General features: G+C 44.5%; 1 protein-coding gene across 3 annotated transcripts in view; it reads left to right on the top strand.

Moving 5' to 3' along the window:
• Positions 1-14,595, top strand: part of ENOPH1 (enolase-phosphatase 1) — a 63,896-nt gene extending 49,301 nt beyond the window's left edge. For all 3 annotated transcript variants that reach the window (XM_029600049.1, XM_029600046.1, XM_029600038.1), the window contains 3 exons: positions 5,809-5,941; positions 8,227-8,350; positions 14,055-14,595. In XM_029600049.1, the coding sequence (XP_029455909.1) occupies positions 5,809-5,941; positions 8,227-8,350; positions 14,055-14,194 (397 nt within the window). In that variant the 3' untranslated portion in view covers positions 14,195-14,595. The remainder of the gene's footprint in view (positions 1-5,808; positions 5,942-8,226; positions 8,351-14,054) is intronic.
• Positions 14,596-27,324: the final 12,729 nt, after the last annotated feature.

The raw sequence follows: 27,324 nt of genomic DNA, 5'->3' as shown, positions 1-27,324 counted from the left end.
TGTGGTTCCTCCTGCTAAACAGTGTTGAGTATCGTTGTCTTTTGAACCGCCTGCAGCAACTTTTTTTTTACCTCACCCGGCCGGTGCGGGAAGGGCGGCCATTTTGGATTTTTCCGCGGCGCCGGGGGGGGGGGGGCGGGAACGGGACAGGTCTCTGTCTCCAGTCCGTTCTGGTTTGGGGAATGGGCAGGGAGGGCTAGAAAGGGGAGGAAAGCTCTGGTTTGCCTGTTTTTCAACCAGACCATGCTGGTTTTGGTGCAGGGAGGCTTTTCTTCACAGACATTTTGTTACTTCATGATGCCTATGTGGCCAGACAGAAAGCAGCTTGCGGGACTACACAGCCGCAGATTCCACCAGTCCAGCCCACTGAGGGTTCTTCGGGGGTCCCAGGTGGTCTCCTATGCCCGGTAATAGGGTTCCCTCACCACAGGGCTTGATTTTTCGCCCGCAGGGTGATGCAGCTGGGGCGGTTGATCCGGAGGACGCTATCATAGCTCCTGGTGGTACTGGTTTGGATTCTGGCCAAAATCCCATGGTGGCTCCGGTTATTCCGACTACTGAGGGGATGATCTGGTCTCTTTTATTCATGAGGTGGAGGATCCTAAGGTGGCCTGCCTTTTTAAAAGGGAAGAGCTGGAGTTTTGCTTACCTTGGCTTACCAGGTTCTTGGGGTTAAAATGCCTCAGGAGAACCAGGATTTGGATGGTGAGGACCCGGTACTAGGTGCCATCAGAGATCCTCCAACTTCTTTCCCTTTGCACAAGTCGGTTAGGAAGTTAGTAGAAGAGGAATGGGGGACTCCTGATTCTGGTTCAAAGGTTGGCAGAGCCATGGGGAAACTTTACTCTCTATCAGAACAGGATTTAGAATTATTTTCCCTCCTGAAAGTAGATGCGGCGGTGTCTGCTGTGACTAAGCGCACCATGATTCCGGTTATTGGTTCGGCCGCTCTAAAAGACGTACAAGATCATAAAATGGAGTTGCACCTTAAAAGGATTTTTGAGGTGACGTCCCTGGGTTTGCATGCAACGCTTTGTTCAAGTTTCTTGCAGCGTGCTTGTCTCCGGTGGGTATAGCAGCTTCAAGGTAATTTGTCTCAATCAGGTGTGGACGTAGATACGGCTGAGCGTGCAGAAGCAGCTGTGGCTTACGGTGTGGATGCCCTCTTTGATTTGGTGCATACTTCCTCCAGAGTAATGGCATCAGCTGTGGCCACCTGAAGGTTGCTTTGGGTTCACATTTGGGCAGCGGATGTATCCTCTAAGGCACAATTGGCATCCTTGCCTTTCAAAGGTAAGTTCTTGTTTGGTGAGGATCTAGAGCAGCTGATCCAGTCTCTTGGAGACAATAAAGTCCTCGGGTTACCAGAGGATAAACCTAAGGGTAAGCGATTTTTTTCAATCAAGGTCTCATAGAGACAATATTTTTCACAGGGGCAAGCATGGGGACAATTCTTTCGTGGAGCCAGAAGGTCCTTTTAGGGGGTCCTCTGGTGGCTCCTCGGCAGGAGGTAAGTCTACCCAATGATGCCAGGCTGATCCACTCCATCGTTCCTATTATAGGAGGTTGCTTACGGCACTTTCAAGATCACTCAGGACCAGTGGGTTCTCAATGTGATAAGAAATGGTTATGTTTTAGAATTTGCTCGTCCCATACGGGAACTTTCTCTAATTACCCCATGCAGTTATCTGGTGAAGCGAGCAGCATTACAACTGACTCTAGACTGGTTATGTTGGTTAAGTGCGGTAGTACCAGTTCCCAGAGCGGAGTTCCATCAGGGGAGATGCTCCATTTATTTTCTGATCCCCAAAAAGGAGGGCTCATTTCGGCTGATATTAGATTTAAAGAAGTCAATGCAAAGCTAAAGGTGCCACGCTTCAGGATGGAAGCCCTCAGGTCGGTCATAGCGGCTGTTCGCAAAGGAAATTCCTGGCTTCCTTGGATCTCATGAAAGCTTATCTACATATTCCCATCCATCAGGACTCTCAGCGTTTTCTCCGCTTCATGATTCTGGATCAACATTTTCAGTTTCAGGCTCTTCCATTTGGTCTCGCCACGGCTCCGTGGACTTTCACCAAGGTGATGGTGATAGAGGCAGCTTTCCTTCGAAAGGAGGGTATTCTAGTTCACCCATATTTGGACGATTGGTTGATCAGAGCCAAGTCAGAGTCTCTGTGCCGCAAATCAGTTCATTGAGTTCTCGAAGTCCTACAGTCCCTAGGTTGGGTAGTGAATCACGACAAAAGTCAGCTATCACCAACACAAACTTTGGAGTATTTAGGAGCTCGGTTCGATACTCTTATAGGCAGAGTCTTTCTCTCTCAAGATCGAATCTTGAAACTTCAGGCCCAGATCCACCGGTTTTTGTAGTTGCACATACCCAAGATCTGGGACCACTTACAGGTACTCAGCTCGATGGCCTCCACACTGGACTTGGTTCCCTGGGCATTTTCCCATATGAGACCACTACAGATGGCATTGTTGTCCCGCTGGAAGCCAGTATCAGAAGAATATCATATCCGCTTACCTCTCGAGGGTTTGCCGAGAGACAGTCTGTCATGGTGGCTTCAGACATCCAATCTCAGTTGGGGAGTGGACCTTGAAGTTCCCGATTGGTATGGTGGTTACTACCGATGCTGGTCTCTCTGGATGGGGAGCAGTTTCAGTCCCATTTGGTTCAGGGATCCTGGTCCACGAGTCAGTCTGCGTGGTCTATCAACCGTCTAGAGACCAGGGCGGTTCGCTTGGCCTTAAAGGAGTTTCTGCTATTACTATGGAATCGTCCAGTTTGAGTTCTGTAAGACAACGCGACAACAGTAGTATATATAAATCAGCAGGGCAGAACCAAAAGAAAGGCAGTGACTGTAGAGGCGCAGAAGTTGGTGCTCTGAGTGGAATTACGGTTTGAATGCAGACCGCGATGGATAACAATTGTTTCAACCACTAAAGCGTTGTGTTTGGGAGAACGAAGAAACGAAGCTGAACTGAAGTTTGTGTTGGGTAATGAAGAGTAACCTCTAAAAGTCGTTTGCCCCTGAAGCAGGATCCGGTGTGGTCCAAAACACGATCGTGTCGGGCCTCTTTTTTTCAATGAACCTTAGCTTTCAAAGATACAGATGAGTATCTTTCCTAATTATCTGTTTATTGATGCATTTTCAACATGTGTTCATGAGACTCTTTTTCCAAGCAGACAGAGGTCGTATCATTTTTGTGAGCATTTGTCTCAGCTATTTGGAGTGTTTCAAGAAATGTGTGACTTACAAAGTACTTTGTGTGGCAGCTTCAGTTTGTTGACATAGAATTTTTACTTAAAAAGAACTCGGTTGAGTTAAAAAAAAAAAAAAAAAAAAAAAAGAGTATTTAAAAATAAAGCAAATGGACCTCTTACTTAGAGTATGAGTTTGTATGACAGCCAAACTCATCAAGATATAGGTCCTACAAACGAATATATTTGGCACTGCATATGTGGTTACACTTTACTGTGTATTAATTTTGACCAGTGATACCCCCTTCTTTTGACGGTTGCTCTCAGCGGAATGACATCTAGAGAGATTAGCGGTATCCCACATCGCAGGAACAGAGAATGTTCAGGCGGATTTCTTGAGTCGTACACACTTGGATCCAGGCAAGTGGGAACTCTGAGACAGCCATGCAGTTAATTCGAGATCGTTGGGGTCTACCTCATGTCGACCTTATGGCGACCGCTCGGAATACCAAGGCCTTCTGATTCTTCAGTCGCCGAAGACAGTATGGGGCCGAAGGGGTCAACGCTCTGGTTCTACCATGGCCTCAGGGAGTTCTACTATATGTTTTTCTTCCGTGGCCACTGGTGGGCAAGGTTCTACGTTGCATAGAAAAGCATTTCAGAGAGGTAATTCTGGTGGCTCCAGAGTGGCCTCTGTGTCCGCTTCGCTTCGGCCACTTGACACGTCTTCTTCGACAGGGTCCTATATTTTTCGACCAGGCTGCTCGCTTTTGTCTAGCAGCATGGCTTTTGAGAGGAGGAGTTTAATAAGGAAAGGTTACCCGGACTTGGTAGTCACCATATTGTTACAGTTTAGAAGGAAGTCTACCAAATTCTCTTATGTTCGGGTATGGAAAATTTTTGAGTTCTGGTGTTCCATCAGGGGAATTCGCCCTCTTAGACCCTTAATTCCTGAAATATTATCTTTCTTACAGGATGGCTTCACCAAGGGCTTATCTCTTAGTTCTCTTAAAGTGCAGGTAGCAGCACTGGGCTCTCTCCGTGGCAAAATTGAAGGTTCCTCTCTTTCGTCTCATCTGGACATGATTCGTTTTCTTAGAGGTACAATGAATCTTCGTCCTCCAGTTTGGAAATCTTGTCCATCCTGGAACCTTAATCTAGTTCTTAAAGCTCTGTGTGAACCTCCTTTTGAGCTGCTCTGAAGGGCTATGGTTAAAAGATTTGACACTTAAGGTAATTTTTCTCATCTCCATTTGTTCGGCTAGAAGAATTTCTGAGTTACAGGCGTTATCTTGTCGAGATCCTTTCCTTCAGATTTCAGAATCCGGGGTTTCTTTACGGACGGTACCATCCTTTTTACCAAATATGGTTTCAGCGTTCCATGTCAGTGGAACTTCCGGCTTTTCCTAACTTACCGGCTTTGGATTCTAATGCGGGGGAGCTCAAACATCTAGATGTTCGGAGAGCTTTATTGCGTTACCTCGAGTTTACCAATGACTTTAGGGGGTCCGATCACTTCTTCGTGCTGTGGAGTGGTCCTAATAGAGGCTCCAAGGCTTCTAAAGCCTCTATTGCACAATGGTTGAAGGAGGCTATTTCTTCCGCGTATATTACACTGGGTCATCCAGTTCCGGAAGGCTTGCGTGCTTACTCCACATGTTCGCAAGTGGCCTCGTGGACGGAATCTCAACTTGTTTCCCCACAGGAAATTTGCAGAGCAATGCCTTGTAAGTCGCTGCATACTTTTAAAAAGTACTATTGATTAGATGTCTGGGCTCTGGCAAGCCCTTCCTTTGACGAGAGTGTTTGGCGAGCGTGTTTTGCGAACGGGGCTCTCTAGGTCCAGACATCCCAGGTGTCTGGACTTATCCGGGTACATACAGGGAGAGGAAAATTGGTTTTTACCTGCTAATTTTCGTTCCTGTAGTACCACGGATCAGGTCAGAGCCCGCCCAATTAGAAGGGGGTTATATTAAGGGGAGAGTCGTCCGCTCAGCTGTAAGATTGTTCTCTGTTGCATTCCATGTTCTTGTAAATTGTTGTTTAATGGTTCCATATTTTTTGCTATTATCTGCTTTTATATAGATATATACTGATGAACTGCAGCTGGCACGGTTGCTTAGATATGGTGTCAGCGATGTTTTTTTTTCTCTTTCTCCATCTGCTGATAGGGGGAGATGAACCCAGGTGTCTGGACTGATCCGTGGTACTACAGGAACAAAAATTAGCAGGTAAGAACCAATTTTCCTATTTCCAGCAGTTTTAAAGACAAAAATGGAGTGTTAGGCAATGATGAAGCTGCTGCAGTACTTACCTCCTTGTCTCGTTCCCTTTAAAAATGAGAAACTTATTTATATAAAGTTTTTTAGGACCTTGGTTATGAGCGCCGTGCCGTAGCTGCTTGTCTAGTCAAGACTGCTTACTGTTTAAATTTATTTTCCGAAGTTGAGAACTACCAGCATGCAGGGTGGGTGCTGTTGATGGCTCCTTACGTTACCGTGCTGCTGTGCTCAGCCAGTGACAGTGTGATCCCAACGCTGATGAATGTTGTTTTTGTTTTTTTGGGTTTTTTTTCCCCCTCCACCACCCCTCTCCCCCTGCAGAGTGTATGGGGATGTGGTGCCAGCAATCAGAAAGTGGAAGAAAGCAGGAAAGAAAGTGTTCATCTACTCCTCGGGTAGCGTAGAGGCTCAGAAACTACTGTTTGGACACTCTGTCCAGGGGGATTTATTGGATGTAAGTGACTTTTTGTTGTTTTTGGCATTTTTTTTTTTCTTTTTATGCATGATGAAGGCAGAGACAATAGCTTGCGAGGAGATGGGAAAGAAATGGGGCTAGCTGAAGTGCAGACTATGTCCCAGAGGGAGTCACCATGCCTTTGGTGGCATGAGGCGCCATGAGGAGAAGCCAGTTTAGTGTGTCAGGCTAGCAGCAGTTATGTACGTGTGCTGAACGCTGGATATCAGAGTGGAGGAAAGGTTGTCACTGTAAAGGAGATTAAAACTAGTAATGTTTTAAAGAAAAGTATTATGTTTACGGTTAGTCCACTTGAATAAGTGGACTAACTTAAAGAAATAAGTTAGAAATAAGTGTCAGCAAATAGGTTATAGGTGATTTCCTTTTTTATTGAACTAAGTAGATCTTCGATTAGCTTTCAGTAGCTATGTTCCCTTCATCAGGTCAGTGGAGAAACAGCACAATGTAAGAAATAGACTACAGTTTATTAATTGATATGAAAAACAGATAACACGTTACAAGTGCAGGTAAAGCGAATGTGATGGAGATGTCCTCCGTGACTCTGTTGTACGCAAGTGCGCCATAAACCTAAAGAAGCTGCAGCATTTGCCTATTCAGTATGCCTCATCTTACTGTGTGCGAAATGTACTGTAAATAACCCAAATAGTGCAGCCAAATAAGAACAGCAGTGAGAAGTCAGCAAGAGATTTCCAATCTGAATTTGCATTTACTGAAATAGTTTGCTTTGAAGGGTTTTTCCCCTCTCCATGCTGTGTCTATAGGGAAATATGCTTAGCATGTATGGGCTCATTATCTCAACTCCATGATAGATAATGGAAGTCCTGCAGGGGAATGAACCTTCGTTCATTGAGCTAAGTAGAGCTAGGGAGAAGGAAAAGAGGAGGCTGCACCACTACTATATTGTCAGGATGTTGGAGAGGAGTGTGGAGGTACCCTCTCCGTACCAACAGGGAAGTAAGGAGAAGGAATACCTTCTGAACAACTGGACCAAAGGTATAAGATGTGTGAAATATGAATTGGGAATCATCAGCCTAGCCACCAAATTCTGGGAGTAAGCTTTAAAACTACCCCGTTAATTGTAAAAGATCAGGAAAAGGAGAAGCAATTATCATTATCTGAAAGTATAAAGTCACAGATATAAAAGAACTGAAGCTGTAACATGTACTATAATTATATATTTTCATCAGCTTTTCCATCAATCAATAAAAAGGTAAATTGGAAACCACCATTTCCTGTGTGCTTGTTACTGCTGTATTCAAAAGACTTTAATGCTTAAAATATCAATTGAATAATACTCAGGGCCTTGGCGATAATTCCCCCCTCCCCACCACCAACAGGGAATCTTGGACTTCAGAGAAGCTTAACATCAGGAGAGGACAGTAAAACAACTTAAGCTTATAACATAGAATGTGGTCTTTGGAAGTCCGGTCATGAGTCACAAGCCCAGGGGTTACACCTAAAATTAGGACTGTGCACTCTGTCAGGCCGATTCAGTAAAGTCCGCGGGAGAGCGGGCAAACGCCCGCTCTCCCAGCGCACGCACCGGCCACTCGCCAGTGTGCGCGATTCAGTATTTAAATTAGGCCCGGCGGTAAAAACAGGCAAAAGGAGGCGCTAGGGACACTAGCGCGTCCCTAGCGCCTCCTTTTTGACAGGAGCGGCGGCTGTCAGCGGGTTTGACAGCCGACACTCAATTTTGCCGGCACCAGTTCTCGAGCCCGCTGACAGCCACAGGCTCGGAAACTGGACGCCGGCAAAATTGAGCGTCCGGTTTTTGACCAGACGGCCGCGGGCCGAATTCAAATTTATTTTTTTTTTTTTACTTCGGGACCTCCAACTTAATATCGCCATGATATTAAGTCGGAGGGTGCACAGACAAGCAGTTTTTACTGCTTGTCTGTGCACTTTTCCGGTGCCGGAAGAAATTAGCGCCTACCTTTGGGTAGGCGCTAATTTCTGAAAGTAAAATGTGCGGCTTGGCTGCACATTTTACTTTCTGAATCGAGCGCGAATACCTAATAGGGCCATCAACATGCATTTGCATGTTGATGGCCCTATTAGGTTTGGGGGGGTTGGACGCACGTTTTCCGCCCCTTACTGAATAAGGGGTAAGGGAAAACGTGCGTCCAAGGACAGGTTAACAGTGCGCTCCTGTGTGTGAGGCATTAAATTCTGTTCAGAAATACAGCGACTTCCACCAATCAGACAAGAAAATCAGATGGATATGTGTTTGAACCAGGATGTCAAATCTTTTGCTATTTCAGCTCTTTGATGGCCACTTTGATACCATGATTGGACCCAAAGTAAAAAGCGAGAGTTACAGGAGAATTGCAGAAAGCATCGGCTACTCCCCAGAGAACATTCTGTTCCTGACAGATGTCACAAAAGGTAAGAAGCTTGACGGTCACTTTTGCCCTCATGTTCCAGCACAAGCACTTGCATGGTCCAGAGAGATTTCCCAGATCACCCACAAGACAAGATAAAGTATCCTACCTCTACATTCAGGCAAGCCATTCCCCACATGGGTTATGCACTTCTGCCAGCAGATGGAGACTGAGTATAAGAAGCTTACATCACAGATATATAATCCTGCCCCGACAGCCCACCAGTATTCTCCATTTCCAATAGATGGTGGACACACATTTCCTTACTGGGGATTGCCTGTTTTAAAAAAAAAAAACAAAACAAACTAGAAGATGAGACAATTACAGAGCACCACTTGCCTCCTGAGATGATACTGTTCGGAACCTCCCTTAGTAGAGAGCCTTCAATCCGGTAGCCTTGACTGGTATGGACTTTAAAAAAAAAATAAATAAATTGTGATTGCAGGCTGAGACAGGCTTGGCGGTGAAGGCTATCACCCTCAGCCATTGTAGCTGGGGCCTGTTCCTGCTCTCAGCCAGGGAGGACTGGGCTCAGGTAAAAGTTTTTTTTTACTTCACATGAAAAAAAAAAAGAAAGGAACTGTTTTAGTGAGGATTCTTTCTACCAGGTTTTCCTCCTCTGCGTTCGGCTTCTCCTGCTCACGTTTCTGTGGAGTTCTGTGAGGTGTGGAGGCAGCTCAGGCATGGCGGGTTGAACCGCCTTTTGGCTAGGCCCCGCACTCAGGTTTTTCCTTCCTGGCACCTAGTAGGCCACGGCAGTTCATTTGCACGTTTTTGTGTCCGCACACGCCTCCTTGTACGTACAGAATCATGAAAGGACTTGAACAAGTTAGTGTAAATCGGTTATTTACTCTCTCAGATTATAGAAGGACTAGGGGGCACTCCACAAAGTTAGAAAGCAGCACAGAAAGAAGAAAATTATTTTTCACTCTGTGCACAGTTAAGCTCTGGAATTCATTGCCAAAGGATTTGGTTATGGCAGTTAGTGAAACTGGGTTTAAAAAAGGTTTTGATAAGTTCCTAGAGGAAAAATCAATTCCTTCTATTAATTAATAAACAATGGTAGCTTGGAGATCTATTTAATATTTGAGTACTTGCCAGGTATTTGTGGCTTGGATTGGCCACTGTTGGAAACAGGATACTGGGCTTGATGGACCCTTAATCTGACCCAGTATGGCATGTTCTTGTGTTTGGCCCATCCTGGATCTCAAGGGAGTAGATTGTCATTTGCGGGTCACTCATTTTCTAATGGAAACTGTGCGCTCAGTCATAATTTTATTTATTTATTTATTTTATTTAAGGTCTCTTTTATACCGACATCCGTTGACACATCGCATCGGTTTACAAAAAACAAAAACATTTGGGCGGAGCCCTTACATATAACAGCGGAACAAGATTAACTTTTGGGCGGGGCCCTTACATATAACCAATAGAGTACATTAAACAGGGTGGTGAAAACTAGATATAAATATAAATCAATATGAGAAAACCAACTATATACACAGATAGGAGAGTTCAAAGTACAAGAAACAGCAGGCAAATTCTTAGTCTTAAATCGACTAAATAATGGCAGTATAATCGGGAATTCCTTACATGTCTGGATCTGACGGAGACGGAGACATGTGTACATGTGTACATTTTCCCATTCGCCGGAAACATCAACTGTTCCTACAGTTTGCCATTCTGGATCACCATTACCAGTTTCAGGTTTTTGCCTTTCAGGCTGGCCTCCACACCCAGCCTTGCGCAAGAAAGGCATTTTGGTTTACTCGTATCTGGATGACTAGTTGCTTCGAGTCGAGCATGAAAAAGAGTTTCCAGACTTCTCGCAAAGTAGTCTCATTGCTACAGGAGCTAGGCTGGGTGGTAAACCTGTCCTAGAGCAGTTTGCAGCCATCTCAGACTCTGGAGTATCTCTGTGTTTGCTTCAATACGAAGAAGGGTAGAGTATTTCTGCTGGAGAGTCAAATCCAAAGGTTGATTGCTTGAGTCTGAACCCTGATAAACACTATTCGCCCAACAGTGTGGTCTTATCTATAGGTCCTAGGATTGATGGCTGTCACATTGAAAGTAGTTTCCTGGGCAAGGGCACATATGCGACCTCTTCAACACACGTTGCTTTCCCGATGGTCATGACCAGGTGTACCTGTAAGGTACTGTTCATGGGTAAAATTCATATTCATAGTGTTTACAATTACGTTTATTGTGATATAGAGTTCATAGACTATTTATTATAATGCACATTCTTAGACTAGTGCTGTGCACTGGGGCTCTTCTGCCTTTTCCTGTATATTTTCTATTCTCCAGTCTCTTTATAAAATGCTTGTTTAAAAGCCATGTTTTTAAACTTTTCTTAAAGGTTTTGAGATCTCTTTGTAATCTGATCTCTAGAGGCTTTGTGTTCCAAAGTGTGGGGCCTGCTAAAGATAAGGCCCTTTCTCTCACTTGGGTTAGTCTTGCCGTTTTTACTGAAGGAATGATCGAAGGTTTCTGTGTGAGACGTGTACTTGTAATGCTGTGTTTAGCCAGTCCGATTTCTCATCATGTATTAGTTTATGTATGGTACATAGGGTTTTGTATTTAATTCTGTGTTCAATAGGTAACCAATGAAATTCTGCCAGGGTTTCAGTTATATGGTCTAAATCCTTTTCCTGATGTCCTTTCCGTTTTACCTTGTCTCCTCTCTATCTCTTCCCACGCTTACATCTTTCTTGCCAGTATTTTTATTTCATTTCACTTTTCATTTTTCTCTTCTTCACCTCCTACCTTTCTGCAGTCCAATGTCCCTTTACTACGCCCCATTCACCTTTTGGCTCTCACTCTTCTACCTCTTTTCAATCTCTAACCTCCATCATTCTCTTTCCTACCCATTCCCCCCCCCCCCCCCCCTTGTTTCTCACGCTCACCCTCTCGCTTGCTGTTCCCACCTTTCTCTGGCTCAGAACTACAGCTAACCCTCCACCTTCTCCTTTCAGTCCCTCCCTATCCTCCTCTGTCTGTTTCTCCTCATCTTTCCCCTTCCCCACCCACACAGCCTCTCATCCTCCTCCAAGGATCTGTCTCCTTCCTTTATCCTTCTCTCCTCTCTCTTCCTCATTCATCCTCCTCCTCCTCCTCCTGTATTTCCCCCATCCAGCTCTATTCATCTTTCCCCTTGTGCCATCGCCCCCACCCCGCCTCAGCAATCCAACCTCTCGGTGAGAGATGCAGCCAAAAAAAGATTGTGCGTGCTCACTGTCCCCACAGCAGGCCTGCAGTCGCCCCTTACTACCAGCACGAATTTCCATAAATCAGCGCAGGTGCCACGTATAGTGGCAACAGCTGGACTGCCATGGGCACAGGGAGCACATGCCCACTCCGTTTAAACAGCCAAACCGAGCATAAGCTGGACTGCTGCCCTGGGCAGAGGCAGGGGCACCAGGGTGAATTATTGAAGTTGGGATGGGGGGGGGGGGGGAGGGGGAGGAGGACCAGACACTATTAACACTGCTGTAGCCGCCCACCTGTAAATAATGGAGAAAAACCTTCCCCACAATCAGGCTGATGCAATATCAGTGCACGTTAAACAGGTGCTCATGATGGAGCACTCGCTCTCCTAACACACACCGATCCACCTCTCACGGGCACCCGGTTTAATATTTAAATCGGGGTGCCATGGTAAACAGGAGGCGCTAGGGGAAGCTGCACGCCCCTAGCGCCACCTCGGCAGAGCATGCGCGGGAGAGGTGGCTGTCAGCCGGTTAGGAAAACGGATGCCTGATTTTAGTGCGTCTGTTTTCCCAACCTGTGCATAGCCACAGATTAGGAAAATGAACACTCGTTAATTGAGTGTCCCTTTTCCTAACCTGACTGCTGCCACCCTTTATTTATTTATTTTTTTTGTGGGGGGGAGGACGACGACACACTTCTAATTTTTTAGTTCCACCGACTTAATATCGCCATGATATTAAGTTGGAGGAAGTACAGAAAAGCAATATTTTCTACTTTTCTGTACACTTTTTGGGCTCTTCTACAGTTAACTTCAGCTTGGGGCATCGTGAGCATGTTTTTTTTTTTTTGGTTTTTTTTGCATCAGGGGAATAGATAATTAGCCTCATTAACATACATTTACGGGTGACGAGCACTATTACCTATGAGCGCGATTAGATGCACGTTTTGGATGTGCTAATGCCCGTTTTGCAGCAGGGGTTATGGATGCACGTCCAATCGTGCGTTGAGCCGTGCGCTGCGGCCAGCACGCGATAATGAATTGGCCTGTAGGTGTGTAACAGTCTGATCTGGCAATACTTTTGAGCGTGGAAGCTGTGACCAGGTAGTATTTCTTTCTTGGTGATCACTCACTCTGCACTGTAGGGCCTGCTACCTTTAGAACCTATGCCACTGGCTACTACTGTTGTCTCCCCCTCACCCCCATCTCCAGGGTAGGCCCTACTGTTTTCCCTCTATAACCCTTCAACGATATCCACCGACTGTGAATCTCCACAGCAACCTACAACCCACCCAGAGCTGTCTGAGGAGTGTGATAGCTGATTGCCAGAATAGAAACACGATTCAGGCTCAGAACCCTAGATTCCCACACAACAGTGCTAGGCAACTGCTACCTCTGCTCAACATTTCCATAGCGCTACTCATCATAAGCAGCACTGAACAAGCAAACTGGAGTATTAATACTATGGGGGTTTTTTTTAGGGGGGGGGTGTTTAATCTATTAATGTGCTATTTAAATAAAATAAAGTCTTTTCTATACCGTCGCTAAGTTATATACCATCGCAACGGTTTACATGTAGGTATATAAGTAAGTTTGGAGTAAGCGTACTATAGTACATTCTAACAGGTGCCATTAAGTTTCGGTTACATTAAATCATAAAAATATGTACAAATGTTTAGTGATGTAGGTTCTGGCCAGGTGTACCTAGAAGGTCCTTTTACAGGTGTGTAAAAAAAAAAAAAAAAAAAAAATCACATTTACTGTGTTATCCTATTACATTCATTGTGTACTCAATATGTTAAAATATTGTAATGCACATTTATGAGAATAGTGCTGTGTGCCGATGCTCTTCTATTTATTCCAGTGTATTTTCTATTCGCCGGTCTCTTTATAAAAGGCTTGTTTAAAAAGCCATGTCTATTGGCATGAAATTCTGATGAGGCTCAGCACAGCTGCACCAGTTTATTTTTATTCATGGTGGTGAATGTATCAAAGTAGGAGGAGCTTTCAACAGCTTTCTAATAAATGTTAGTAATTTTGTAGATATTAGCTGCTTATTGAATTAACTTTACAAAAAAAGTTTGGATTTTTTTTTTTTTTTTTTGTGTGTGTCTCGCTTCTGTTACGACAGCTGTGTCTTTTCTGAGAACCAGTTCTCTGCATCACAGACAGAGCAAAAGGGGTAGCTACGTGGGACCAGCTGCTCCTCTAGGAGTACCTCTGCTGTCAACATCAAGCTAGGAGAATATCCCAGTGCTTCAGGGGTAGGGGTTGAGGGGGCAGTAGGGGGTAAGGACAGATGCACTCGTCACACTGCAAGGAGCCCTCGGCCCCACCCAGTCTCGTCAGCAGGCTCTAGAGCGGGGGGAGTTTCAACAGAATCTGTACATTTTAATCCACTTCAGGTTCAGCGTAGTAAAACCCACCAAAGTTGGGCCAGCTTATCACAGAACTCTCGTGTGGTCTTTCCTTTCATCAATTATTCTCTCCTTGTCCACAGAGGCGAAAGCGGCGGAGGAAGCGGGAGTGAACGTGGCTGTGGTGGTGAGACCTGGGAACGCGCCACTAACGGATGAGGAGAAATCGCATTATAGTATTATCACGTCTTTCAGTGCTCTCTGCCTACCCCTACTGCTGTAAAAGATGAGTGGGAGGCACTGGGACATCCAGCAGCAGCACCTGCCCTGTATGGCCCTTTGGCCTCCTTAGCAAGTTAAAGGTCATCCTGAAATTTTGACATTTACACTAAGCTCTTTTGGTAAGGGGCCAGTGACTGTTTAGTTTATCTTGTGCTCTGTATATGGACAGGGCTCGCTTAAGACTGTAGCCAGCCATGTACAGAAGGCTGTCTTAGTGAGGGATTCCAGTGCTATGATCACTTACGAGCCTGAGCACACAGAGATGTCACAAAAACACGGAGCCAGCCATGATTGTGCATCACTAGTAGCAGACGGGCCGATATAGAAACAACCGCGGGAGAGCCGGCGAGCGCCCGCTCTCCTGGGTGTGCGATTCAGAAAGAAAAAATATGCAAATAAGGGCCCACGGTAAAAGGAGGCGCCAGGGACACTAGTGCGTCCCTGGCGCCTCCTTTTTGACAGAAGCAGCGGCTGTCAGCGGGTTTCACAGCCGACGCTCAATTTTACCGGCGTCATTTCTCAAATCCGCTGAGAGCCACGGATTTGGAAAACGGACGCCAGCAAAATTGAGCATCTGTCTTCCAATTCATGGGCCGTGGGCAGATTAAAACATTTTTTTTTTTATTTTTGGGGCCTCCGACTTAATATCACTATGATATTAAGTCGGAGGTGTACAGAAAAGCAGTTTTTCTACTTTTCTGTACACTTTCCTTTGGCAGGCGTTAATTTCTGAAAGTAAAACGTGCAGCGTGGCTGCACGTTTTACTTTCTGTATCACTCGGGAATAACTAATAGGCTCATCAAAATGCATTTGCATGTTGCGGGCGCTATTAGTTTCAGGGGGGTTGGCCGCGTGTTTTCCACGCGCTATTACCTCTTACTGTATAAGGGGTAAAAATAGCGCGTCAAACACACGTCCAACCAGGGCCTAAAGTTGCGCGCGGCTTGAGCCCACTTTACTGCATCAGCCCGATAGTAAATAAGTTCAAAATGCCCAGTTGAGATTTATCTACTTGGAATAGGTGCATAAAATAAGTGTGATTATAGTTCGCTTCATGTATTTTGAGTAGCAGAGGGCTTAGTCCATTAAGGCTGCCAGTACCCCATGCTATACAAAGAAAGAAAACAAAAAAAGAGCTTTATCATAGAAGAAACCAGGGGTTCTAAAAAGTCAGCGATGGAGACCATAGAGCGTGCTATTCCCCAACCAACAACTTGGGGCTCATAAATAGGAACATCATCCTATGCTGGAAGTCATGGAGTGTAAGTCAGAACTGCAGATCCCTGTTCTCCAAGGATTCACTGTACCTTCTTCCTAATGTATGACCAATAGCCAGGGATAAGGTCACTTATGAAAGTCGTCTGCTGCAGGGATGCAACTGAAGACAGATTTTGGACTGCTAAACCCAAATCAGAATGAGGTGTGCAAAAATTAAGTGTGGGGAGGGGAGAGTGGGTGTCAGCTGAAGCATAGTTTAGGTCAAAAGAGGCAGGGGGGATGCTGCTGCCTGCGGAAGGCATTCAACCTTAAGTCTTAATAGCTCACAATCGGGCCGATTCAGTATGGTGCTCTCAGCTGTGCGCACCTTTAGACCCGGTTTGCCTGTGCGTTTTCAACGTGCTATTTTTTTACCCCTTATACAGTAAGGGGTAATAGCGCATCGAAAACCTTTTCTGTGCCAGCTGAAGTTAACTTCTGTCTTTGGACAGGCGTTAATTTCTGAAAGTAAAATGTGCGGCTTCACTGCACATTTTACTTTCTGTATCGCGCGGGAATAACGAATAGGCCCATCGACATACATTTGCCTGTTGTGGGCACTATTAGTGTCGGGGGGTTGGCCGCATGTTTACCACGCGCTATTACCCCAAAAATAGTGCGTCAAACGCACGGCCAACCCCCCCCCTCCCCAAAAACTAATAGTGCCCGTAACAGGCAAATCCATGGCGATGGGCCTATTCGTTATTCCCGCACGATACAGAAAGTAAAATGTGCAGTGAAGCCGCACATTTTACTTTCAGAAATTAACGCCTGCCCCAAGGCAGAATTTAATTTCAGCTGGCACACTTAAAGTGTACAGAAAAGCAGAACATAAGAAATTGCCATGCTGGGTCAGACCAAGGATCCATCAAGCCCAGCATCCTGTTTCCAAAAGAGGCCAAACCAGGCCACAGGAACCTGGCAATTACCCCAACACTAAGAAGATCCCATGCTACTGATGCAATTAATAACAGTGGCTATTCCCTAAGTCAACTTGATTAATAGCCATTAATGGACTTCTTCTCCAAGAAGGTATCCAAATCTTTTTTGAACCCAGATCCACTAACTGCACTAACCACATCCTCTGGCAACAAATTCCAGAGCTTTATTGCACGTTGAGTGAAAAAGAATTTTCTCTGATTAGTCTTAAATGTGCTACTTGCTAACTTCATGGAATGCCCCCTAGTCCTTCTATTATTCGAAAGTGTAAATAACAGAGTCACATCTACTCATTCAAGACCTCTCATGATCTTAAAGACCTCTATCATATCCCCCTTCAGCTGTTTCTTCTCCAAGCTGAATCCCCTCTGCCTTATTATCATAGCGATATTAAGTCGGAGGCCCCAAAAATAAAAAAAAAATTTAAAAATCTGCCCACAGGTTGGAAGACGGATGCTCAATTTTGCTGGCATCTGTTTTCCAAACCCGTGGCTGTCAGCGGGTTTGAGAACCCGCGTTGGTAAAATTGAGCATCGACTGTCAAACCCGCTGACAGCTGCCGCTTCTGTCAAAAAGGAGGCACTAGGGATGCGCTCTTACCGCGGGCCCTTATTTGCATATCTTTATTTACGGAATCGCGTGCCCACGAGAGTGGCCTGGGCACGCGTTGGGAGAGCGGGCGCTCGCCAGCTCTCCCGCACGTCTTACTGTATCGGCCCGAATGTTGTTGCAATTTTCAGTGATAACTACACTTTGCTATAGATGTAAGTACTTATTTCCATGTGTTGTACCGCATTAAAAAAATAAATGCTGAATTAAAAAAAAAAAAAAAAAAGCTACTTTCAAAATCACAGGATCTGATCTTAAAGAACTGGTGTTAACAATGGCAGTCTTCAAGGTCCTGTGTGACATCTTGCACACTGTACTGGAGAGGAGAGATGTAAAAGATAAACTACAGTAACTTTTTTTTCCTTTTTAAAATAAACAAAACTTTCACTGCTGGTATATGCTGTAAACAAAAAAAGGCCTTCATGAAGCAATTCGTAGTAATGATTTCTACGCTTGCTGCTGTTACTTTTGCTGTATTGAACAGGAGCCTGCAGCTATGAGCCATCTCACGTCGTCACAGGCAGGCTTCACCTCTGGCTGAAGATTTCTTGCTGAGGAAAACGGTGGTTGAGACAGACAGGGTTAAGGATGCAGTAGCATGCACACTTGTGGATTGACGTCTGTACTTTAAGTACATGCCACATCCTGCACCAGTCTGATTTTCAACTGAAACGTAAATTGCCAATTAGGACTTCAAAAATAAGGCTTCTTATGCATGCATCACAAGCTAGAATGCAATTAACTTTGTATGAGTTATACATGCACAACGTTTAAATGTTGCTGTTAGTACAGAAGCCAGAAACTCACTCCCGGCAATGTTCATTTTCTGTGTATAGAAAGGTGCATGTGTAAGAAGCATGTGCACACTATTTATGGCCGCTGAAAATCCACTTTAAGTGCTTACGGCCAAGCCGGGCCTGCAACGCTTAATTTTACATGTTTTATATCCCAATTAAGCTTTTAGAAATTTAGCCCACAGTGTCTTCCACCTGCAGCCAGCAGTGACACTGTAGTGCAAGTTTCTTTTTTTTTTTTCCTTTTGCTTAAGCACTTTGGGGCCCAAGTACTAAAGCTTCCCCTGCACAGTAAGGATCTTTATGTGCTGTGCAATAAGGGCTTATGGTCTTCAAACACGCTCACAGGTCTGGACTAAAACAACTGTAGACCTGCATGCACCTGAAGCTTTAGTGTTCTTACAGTAATACTGCACGCCATGCACTAAAATATTTAACACCTGTCTTGCACCACGTGTTAAATTTTGAGTGCCAGGCAAAATGGTAGAAGCCATTCTTAAAAACAAAAGCACTGGCCCTAGCGCTAGCAGAGTCAAGATGGTTTTAGTAAAGGGAAATCTTTCCTTACCCGTCTTTTGAGATTTTTTTTGAAGGTAGAAAGAAACACGTAGATGAAGATGAGCCGGCTGATAGCGTGTACTTGGCTTGTCAAAGGCATTTGACAAAGGTTCCCATGAGAGACTACTTTGGAAATTAAAGAGTCATGGGGTAGGAGGCAGGGTCGTAGTGCTAAGGTCCTTCAGTTTCAGTTTCAACTGATTTTCACCCAATTCAGTAGTTGCCCACAGTGGCATAGCCGGAACAGAATTTCGAGGGGGGGGGCCCAAGGTTAACATGGTTGGGCAGTTGACATACAGATCTAGGTTTGTACTCTTTATTGATAATTAACAGCTTAGACTGAGACTGTACCTGACAATTTCTAAGTAGTTTTGTCATGAGTGATGCTTTAAAATATTTTTCTCAGAATTCAGACAGGTTAATCCACGAGCAGTGGGTTATGCACTTCTACCAGCAGAGGGAGACTGAGCAAAGTTGATGTCATAGTATATATGTACCATTGCTTTAACATCAGCCCACCAGTATTCTCCATCTCTAGCAGATAGTGGCCGTGCATTGCCCTACTGGGAAGGGGGGGGGGGGGAGGGGCAAGAGAAAGGCGGCATAATCCTGCCCTGCTTCTCCTGAGGTGATTCCGTATGGTCCCTCCCTCAGTTGAAGTCTCCTGAGGTGGTTATATGGTGATTCCTCCCTCTGTTGAGTGGCTCGGTCCAGTAGCCGGTTTCTGGTGTGGCCTCAGCTGCAAGGGTAGTGGGTGAAGGAAGCTGAGGCATTAACCTTCTCCCCCTGCTGCCGGAGACAGACTCTGTACTTGTCCGGACAGGCTGAGCTTGGGTAGAGTTTAAAAAAAGAGTAAGAAGAGAGAGTTAGGGATTCCTCTCTTCTGTTTCTGGTCTCCAAGTTTGGGTGTGCTCATCCAACTGCATTCCTGGCTCCATGGGGAACTCGGGGCGGCAAAGCAGTTTTGGTGGGGCGAGGGGCCCTTTGGGCTAGACCCCGCTCTCAGGCTTCCTCAGGATGCCACATGGTAGACCGCGACGGCATTTGTGCGCTTTTTCTGTGCAAGTCACCCGTTAAAGCATTGTCTTGACATCTGTTCATGCCTGCGCCTCCAGGCTGAGCATCCATCTCTATGAAAGAAGAGCAACATTTCCTAAGATGGCATATTTCAATTACTGAAAGTCAGGGGCATAGATAATTATCCTCATCAACATGCATTTACAGGTGATGAGCACTATTACCTACGTGTGTGATTAGATGCACATTTTGGAAGTGCTAACCCCCGTTTTGCAGCGGGGGTTATGGACATGCATCCAATCGCCTGTTGAGCCAGCGCATGATATTGCATCAGCCTATAGATGTGTAAAAGTCTGATCTGGCAATGCTTTTGAGTGTGGAAACTGTGATCAGGTAGTATTCTTTCTTGGTGATCACTTACCCTGCACTGCAGGGTTGCTACTTAGAACATATGCCACCGGCTACTACTGTTGTCCCTCCTCACCTCCAGCTCCAGGGTAGGCCCTACTGTTTTCCTTCTATAACCCTTCAACGATATCCACCCCCTGTGACTCTCTGTTATTATTTAGGAGAGTGGTGGGTGGATCCTTGGACTGATGGCAGATGACTACGCCCCCAGGGGAAGAACCAGAGAGAGGCCACCAGTCAGGCTCAGAGTTAGGAGACAGACACAGACTAGTTCTTTTATTAGACAGTATACAGAACCACCAGAGGTGGCAGTAGTGAGCTGGAATGCCCAGCTGGGCTGCAGTCCCTCAGATACTGAACAGCAATCCCAGGATGGCTGAGCTGTAGAGAAACTGAAATATAGTGAGTAGGCAGGGTATGCAGATGGTAACACTCACACAATGTCTCATAGAAGCCCAGGAGCTGGAATGAAGTAGGCCCTCGAGGAGAGAATACCTGGTTCCAGGGAAAGCTCTGAGAGAGCGATGGTAACTCACAGATATAGTAGGCAGCAATGACTTCCAGGCAGAAGTGAATTCTGAAGAAGTCTGGGAACAAGGGTCCTCGAGGAGTAGAGGAGAGAAGATGGTTATGTGGGGGAGGGTAACAAATTATTGTGCCAGGGGAGTAGGGGGTGAAGATGATTGCATCAAGGTGGTAAGGGAAGAGAAGATGGTGCCAAAGGGGGAGCCAAGGGAGAGATGATGACTGCACTGGGGGAAATGAAAAGATGAAGATTACACATGGGGGGAATGAGTGAGAACAGATGATTGTACCACTGGGGTGGAGGACAAGTAATTGCACCAGAGAGAGGGAGGGGGTGAGAAATGATTGGGGTTAGAAAAGAAATGTGGGCACCCATCTCACTCAGTATGCTGGGGGGGAAGGAGGAGGGAATGCCTTGTCCTGAAGGGAGTGCAAGCAGCAGGAAAAGGTGGGGATGTGCCTGGAAGGAGAGAGGAGAAACAAACAAAAAAGAAACCTAAAGAAAAAAAAATTAAAAATCCATGCAAATAAACTCAGATATTTATCTGGAAAAATAATGAGGTGTTTCCCCACTGATTTTCTCCCATGCAATATCTGCTCAGGCTAGAAACAGATTAACCCGTGGTTGGCCATGCGTTTTGGATGTGCATCCATGACCCCTGATGCAGTAAGGGGATCAGCGTGTCCAAATCAGCACAATACTAACAGCGTTCAACACCTAAAAATGCCATGTTGATGAGGCTATTAGCTACTGCCCCCGCTACACATATTTTAACTCTCAAAAATTAATGCCAGCGCAGGAGCTGGAGTTAAGTCTTGAGACACCCAAAAACCTGCACAGAAAAGCAGAAAATACTGCTTTTCTGTGGTTCCTCCAACATTAAAGTCAGAGGAACCACAGGAAGCAGCAAAAAGGAAAAAAAAAAGTCTTGACAGCAGTCAGGTTAGGAAAATGGATGCTCAATTTATAAGCGTCCGTTTTCCTAACCCATAGCTGTGCACAAGTTAGGGAAACTGATGCTTGTAAAATTGTATGTATTTTTCTATCTCATACACAGCCAGATCTCCTGGGTGCCCGCTGCCAATTTATTCCTAGTGCGTCCTTTTTAGTGCGGTGACTCGTTTGCCTATTGCATCGAGCGCCCAAGAGAGATGAATGTGCGTGCGGTAATAAATGGGCGCACAGTTTGGATGCACATTTTTTTACGCGCACTTTATTGCATCTGCCTGTTAGGGGTTAGAGTAACAGGCTGTGAACTACGGATGCCAGGTTCAAATTCCATAGCTGCTTCTTGCCTAAAATACAAACAGACCATAAGCCCTCTGGGGCTAGGGAAATACCTACAGTACCTGAACATAATCTGCTTTGAAAGTGCCTGAAAAGTGGTCTATAAATCAAATAAATAAGCAAGCGGTAGAATCTGTTGCTAGAGGACATGGTAAAGGTGACTAGCAGAGTGGGGTTTAAAAGAATTTTGAACAAATTCATGATGGAAAACTCCATAAAGCATTATTAGCTACATAGACTGTCAAAGGTTAGTGGGTATCCCTGGGACTGAATCAGGAAACAGATCTACCTTTTGATATTCGGCAGGTACATGTGACCCAAACTGGCCATTGTCAGAGAGACAAGATGCTGGGCTTGATGGACCTTGGTCTGGTCCAGCGTGGCACTTCTTATGTTCTGAGTAAGCAAGCTATTTCAAGAAATCCCCCATGCTAACCAGCCCCAAGTGAAAGGGCAGGGTAGCAAGGGGGATTTTCCCCTCCCCTATCTAGCACCAGCATGACCACTACCCAATCCTCCCCATCTCCCATGATGCACCCATACTCTCTGAAGGCAATCACCTCCCACTGGCTCAACCTCAACTCCTCTCCCACATCTCCAAAATGCCTTCTCATCATTGCAGAGGGTCTCACAATGTATATCTGCAGCAGAAGGGACATCAGAGCCCTTCTACTGGCACCAGAGCCGTCGCCAGGCAATGTGGCACCTAAGGCCAAGTGAAAAAACTGCACCCTCACCCATTACACAACACATGACACCACAAGATGGGGTATTAGGCACCCTAAGAAAACCTTACAGCCTTGTACTTCCCCACCCCATCACACCCCTCTCACACACAATTAAAAATTATGCATTTCTAACAGATTTTACATGAAAAAGGACATTCAAGTCTTCTGAGGTAAAAATATCATTTACAATATGTATATTATATTTACATGTACTGCTGTGGTGCCAATCAGAAAACTGCAAAAAAGCAAGAGACACTTGGAAACCATATGGTCTTGGGCCTGACCTTCAGAGAGAAACGAGAAAACAAAATTATAATGGAATAAACTTTCTATATCAAAACAACACTAACTGCCAGCACTCAAACTGCAACAACTCTATGAAAGTTAACACTGCAATTATTACACCAAGCCTAAAACAGTAATACATCTCCTGTTAGGAAAACAGAACATGCCAAGTTGCTATAGATCCATACATAGAAACTACACAGTATTGGAATACCTCACTTCAGTCACACATGCAATACATAGACAGACCCTCAAATACAGAATTAAAAGACCATAAAGTATAAATAGAAATGTACAGACAAAAAACTGAACTGGAAACCACAACAAGCCAAATTCTGTATGCATCGCAACAGTGAAAAAGCAGAAGCTAAAATTACCATTCCTTATAAAACAAAATTAGTAAAATCATACCAATAAAAAATTCAAAGCTAATGAATAGAATAACATTCAATAATTAAAAACTCACAAACATTCTAAACACCAATACAATATTTCAAAAGGCACATCAAATAACATCCAATAATAAAAGCTAATACATATTTTAAACCCCACCCCTCACCCCATTATTCATACCTGGGAAATTTTGATTTCCAGATGCCCTGAAATTATCATGGCTTAGCAGGCAAAGAGGACATGGGGTTGATGTGCACACACGTGCTTTCTCTCATACACACACATGCTCATTCTCTTTCACCCTCCCACACACATACACAAACTGCCTCTTTTCCACACACACACACACATGTCTCTTCCACACACACGTGCTTTCATTCTCACACACACATTCACACATGCTCGCTCTCACTCTCCCATACAACACAAACATGTTTTCATATACACTGTCTCCTACACACACACACCTGCTGTCTCACTCTCCCACACACGCTTTCTTTCACATAGATGCTTTCACACACACATATGCTCTCTTCCCCACATACACACGTGCTCTCCCACACACATAAGCTCTCTCCCATACAATACACATGCTTTCTCCCACATATACAAATGCTCTCTCGCCCATACACATATGTTCTTTCTCGCTCTCACCCACGCATACATACTCTCTCTCACTCCCCCCTTGAGCAGCAGGCAGCAGCAATCTCCTTCTTCAGCCCCTGTAGCCAAGGGAATGAATTCTGGCCACAGAGGCCGACCCAGCTCTGGCCTTGAATGCCTTCAGGCAGGGCATGCTTCTCCTCCTCCGCACAGCTCAACCAAAATAGACAGCATGATTGAAGGGGCCTTAGTAAATGGAAAAGTTGCATGGCCCTGTCAAAATCAGCAGCGTGGCTGGCAGGGCCACACTGCTTTTCCACATACTAAGGCCCCGCCAACCATGCTATTTCGGTAGTGTTGCACTGCTTCTCTTACCAAGGCCCCGTCAGTCGCACTGTTCTGTCACATGGCACCCTTCGGTAGTGGTGCCTATTAGGGATGTGGATCGTTTTTATAATGAATTGAAATATCGTATGATATTTCTTAATTCGTTATATATTGGTTAAATCACGAAACAAACACTTTTTCCCCTGAATTTTCGTGAAAATCATTTTTCGGGTTAGTGCGCACTAACAAAAAAAACATGTTATTTTTTGTTACTTTTTATTTTTTGTTAGTGCGCACTAAGCAGAAAACCGAATTTTTACTAAAAAAAAAAAAAGCCGATCCGCGGGAAAACGAGATTTTCCTGAGGCCAGATGAACCCGAAAGCGCAAACGATCGGGCACCTGATGCACATCCCTAGTGCCTATGGCCGAATTGGCCATAGGCATGTTATGGCTCTGACTGGCACCATTGCTGAAATCCAAATAACACCAGGCCATGCTTCATGTAGTGTGGCATTATTGAGTGTTCAGCAGTGGTGCTGGGTGGACTCTGATGTTACTCCTGCCAGTGAAGATCTGCACGGAGGACCTTTCGGAATAGTAACAAGGCATTCCAAGAAGGTGGGAAGAGTCAGGGAATGTGTCTTAGGGAGGTTCTACCGGGGCTTGATCATGTCAGAGGGATATTAATAGGCAGAGGGAAGGGAATGAGATCCCACCCCTGCTATCTGGTCCTTTCAGTTCAGACCTTTTCCAGCACTGACTACTGCAATGCACTCTTACTAGGACTCCCAAGCACATCGATAAGACCACTCCAGATACTTCAAAATACTGCAGCCAGAATACTGACAGGAAAAAAGAGGAGAGACCATATAACAAACTCTAGCAGACTTACATTGGTTGCCCATCGAATACAGGATAAAATACAAGGCCTTATGTACCATACACAAACTAATATATGATAAAGAACAGACTGGCTAAACACAGCCTTACGAGTACACGTTCCACAAAGAAACCTCCGCTCAGCAAACAAAGCACTACTAACAATCCCTTCAGTAAAGTCAGCAAAATTAACCCAAGTGAGAGAAAGGGCTTTATCATTGGCTGGGCCCATACTATGGAACACGATGCCCCCTGAACTCAGATTACAGAATAATCTCAAAACCTTTAAGAAAAATTTAAAAACATGGCTCTTTAAAAAAGCCTTCACTAAAGAGTCTGGAGCGTAGAGAAAGAAAGTACAGGGTAATGCAGATGAGAATGAATTTACTCAATCCTACATTTAAGAAGTAATATTTCAAAGAGATAGTAACTCATTAACATACCTGATCTTGACCAACAATACTCAAATAATGATTTTATTTATGAAATTGTAACCGAACTTTATTGGCACCTGTTAGAATGTATGATAGACTAAGGAAAGTAAATGTAGGTTATGTGCCTATTTGTAAACCGTTGTGATGGTATATAACTTAGCAACAGTATAGAAAAGTTTTAAAATAAATAAATAAATAAAGGATTTTGGGCAGCTACTGTTGACACACTACTTTTTTATATTAGTGCCCATGCTAATACTATGTACTTACAATTGAGCGTAATCTTTAGTATACATGTGGTAAAATGTTTAGCAAACACTTTAAACATAACCTATGAATTTTATTGCACAGGACCCTGCATGGCAAAAGATACCAAATGTCAATGACCATTATTGGACTGTTCAAATAAGTGAAATTTGAGTATAACAGAAGCAGCTAGGGGATTTTTTTTTTTTTTGTGGGGGAAGGGAGGGAGCATGGATTTTATTCAGCAAACAGAACACTTAAGAACTGTGTGCTACAGGAGGGCCATAAGATTATTAAAACTGCCGTAATCCAACAATGCTATTATTGCAGAATAAAATGTATCATGGTTTGAACTTCAGTGTGGTTTGTTTCTAAGGACTTCTTGTCTCCAGCTGGGGCAGTTGTTTGGCTTGTGCTGAGATGATGCTACCAGATTCATGCGACTTTCTTCCAGCCCTCCACACATCAGTGGCAGCAACGACTACTATGCCAGGATATATCTGCTTGTTGCCCAAGAAGAGGGCCCCAACCGAGAGAAACTCTTTTCAGGGCCGGCGACATGCTGTGCAAATGGCAGGGAGAGTGCTGAAAGCAGCTGCACCCCTTAAGTTGGGGTACCCTGTGCAACAGTAGACACTACACCCCCTAATGTCAGCCTTGGCTCTTTAATAGTCTTCCTATATTCTTCTTGCACACTCCTTTATTAGGAATGCATTAAGGAATCTGAACATTCTGCTTTACACTGTCACTGATAGAGGTGCTTGGGGGTGGGGTGGGGATGAAGGCAGAAAGGCCTAATCAAACCAATGCGAATCTCTATGAAATTCAGCCAAAACAAAAATAATCGTGCAAGAAAATAAAACAAGGCCACTGGGGCCATTCTATGTACATGGGCCCCCAGACTGAGGTCTCTGTTAACTCATTGTGCCCCATCTCCTTATTCTACTGCTTTTTAAATAACTAACTGCGATCCTCACAGGAATCCACATTCCTAGTGTCCTCAGTGGAGGTGGTCTTAGCCTAGGACCCACTGGCATCAACCTCACGTTTCTAGCAGTGCACAGTATTTTTTCATTTACATTTCTGGTCCCTTTTTTAGTATCATTTCTTTGGGGTGTTTTGGGTTGTTTTTTTTTTTTTTTTGGCGAGCTTGTTAGTTTGCTCGAACCACAGGCACCCTAGCTTAGTGGTTATTTTCCATGTGATTGAAGTAAGGGCCAGATTTTATAGGATTTTAAGCAGGACCTTCTACTTTAATCATTGCAGCGCCAACTCAACAACAACAACAAACTGTAAAGTCACATGCACTCATATCTCACAATGCCAGTACAGAAGTTTATTTTAAGTGATAAAAATCCTTAAGTACATATCATCAGCAAACTGAGTAGGGTTTCAGTGGCATACAGCAAAAGAAATATTGCATAAAATGTATTTTCTTTGATAAAATGTTAATGCATACATAACTGATCAAAAGAGGGTATAATTTTAACACAAATCACATTAACTATTTACAGTAAAAAAAAATATAAAAATGCTACTCATTCATGTGGTTATCAATGAAATGTTTTTAAATTTTGCCTCAGAAGGTATGTTGATGATGGCGAGTTTGCTTAGTCAAAGCTGGACTCTGTGAGGAGTCTGCCAAGGTCTGTGTCATTTCTGAAAAATCAAGTAATGTTAGAAGCAAGGAGGCCCCCATTCCATTTGTACCAATACTCTGAACAATATTGCCCTTCTTGCCTCTTCTATAGGTAATGTTCATATCCAGCCTGACCAAAAACAGGGTACTGTGCATGCCTCATTTCCATTACATTTCAAAGACAGTGCTTAAATCAATT

Source organism: Rhinatrema bivittatum, chromosome 1 (assembly GCF_901001135.1).
Source record: "Rhinatrema bivittatum chromosome 1, aRhiBiv1.1, whole genome shotgun sequence".
In the NCBI taxonomy this organism is placed as follows: domain Eukaryota; kingdom Metazoa; phylum Chordata; class Amphibia; order Gymnophiona; family Rhinatrematidae; genus Rhinatrema; species Rhinatrema bivittatum.
This window is presented reverse-complemented; position numbering and strand designations above follow the sequence as displayed.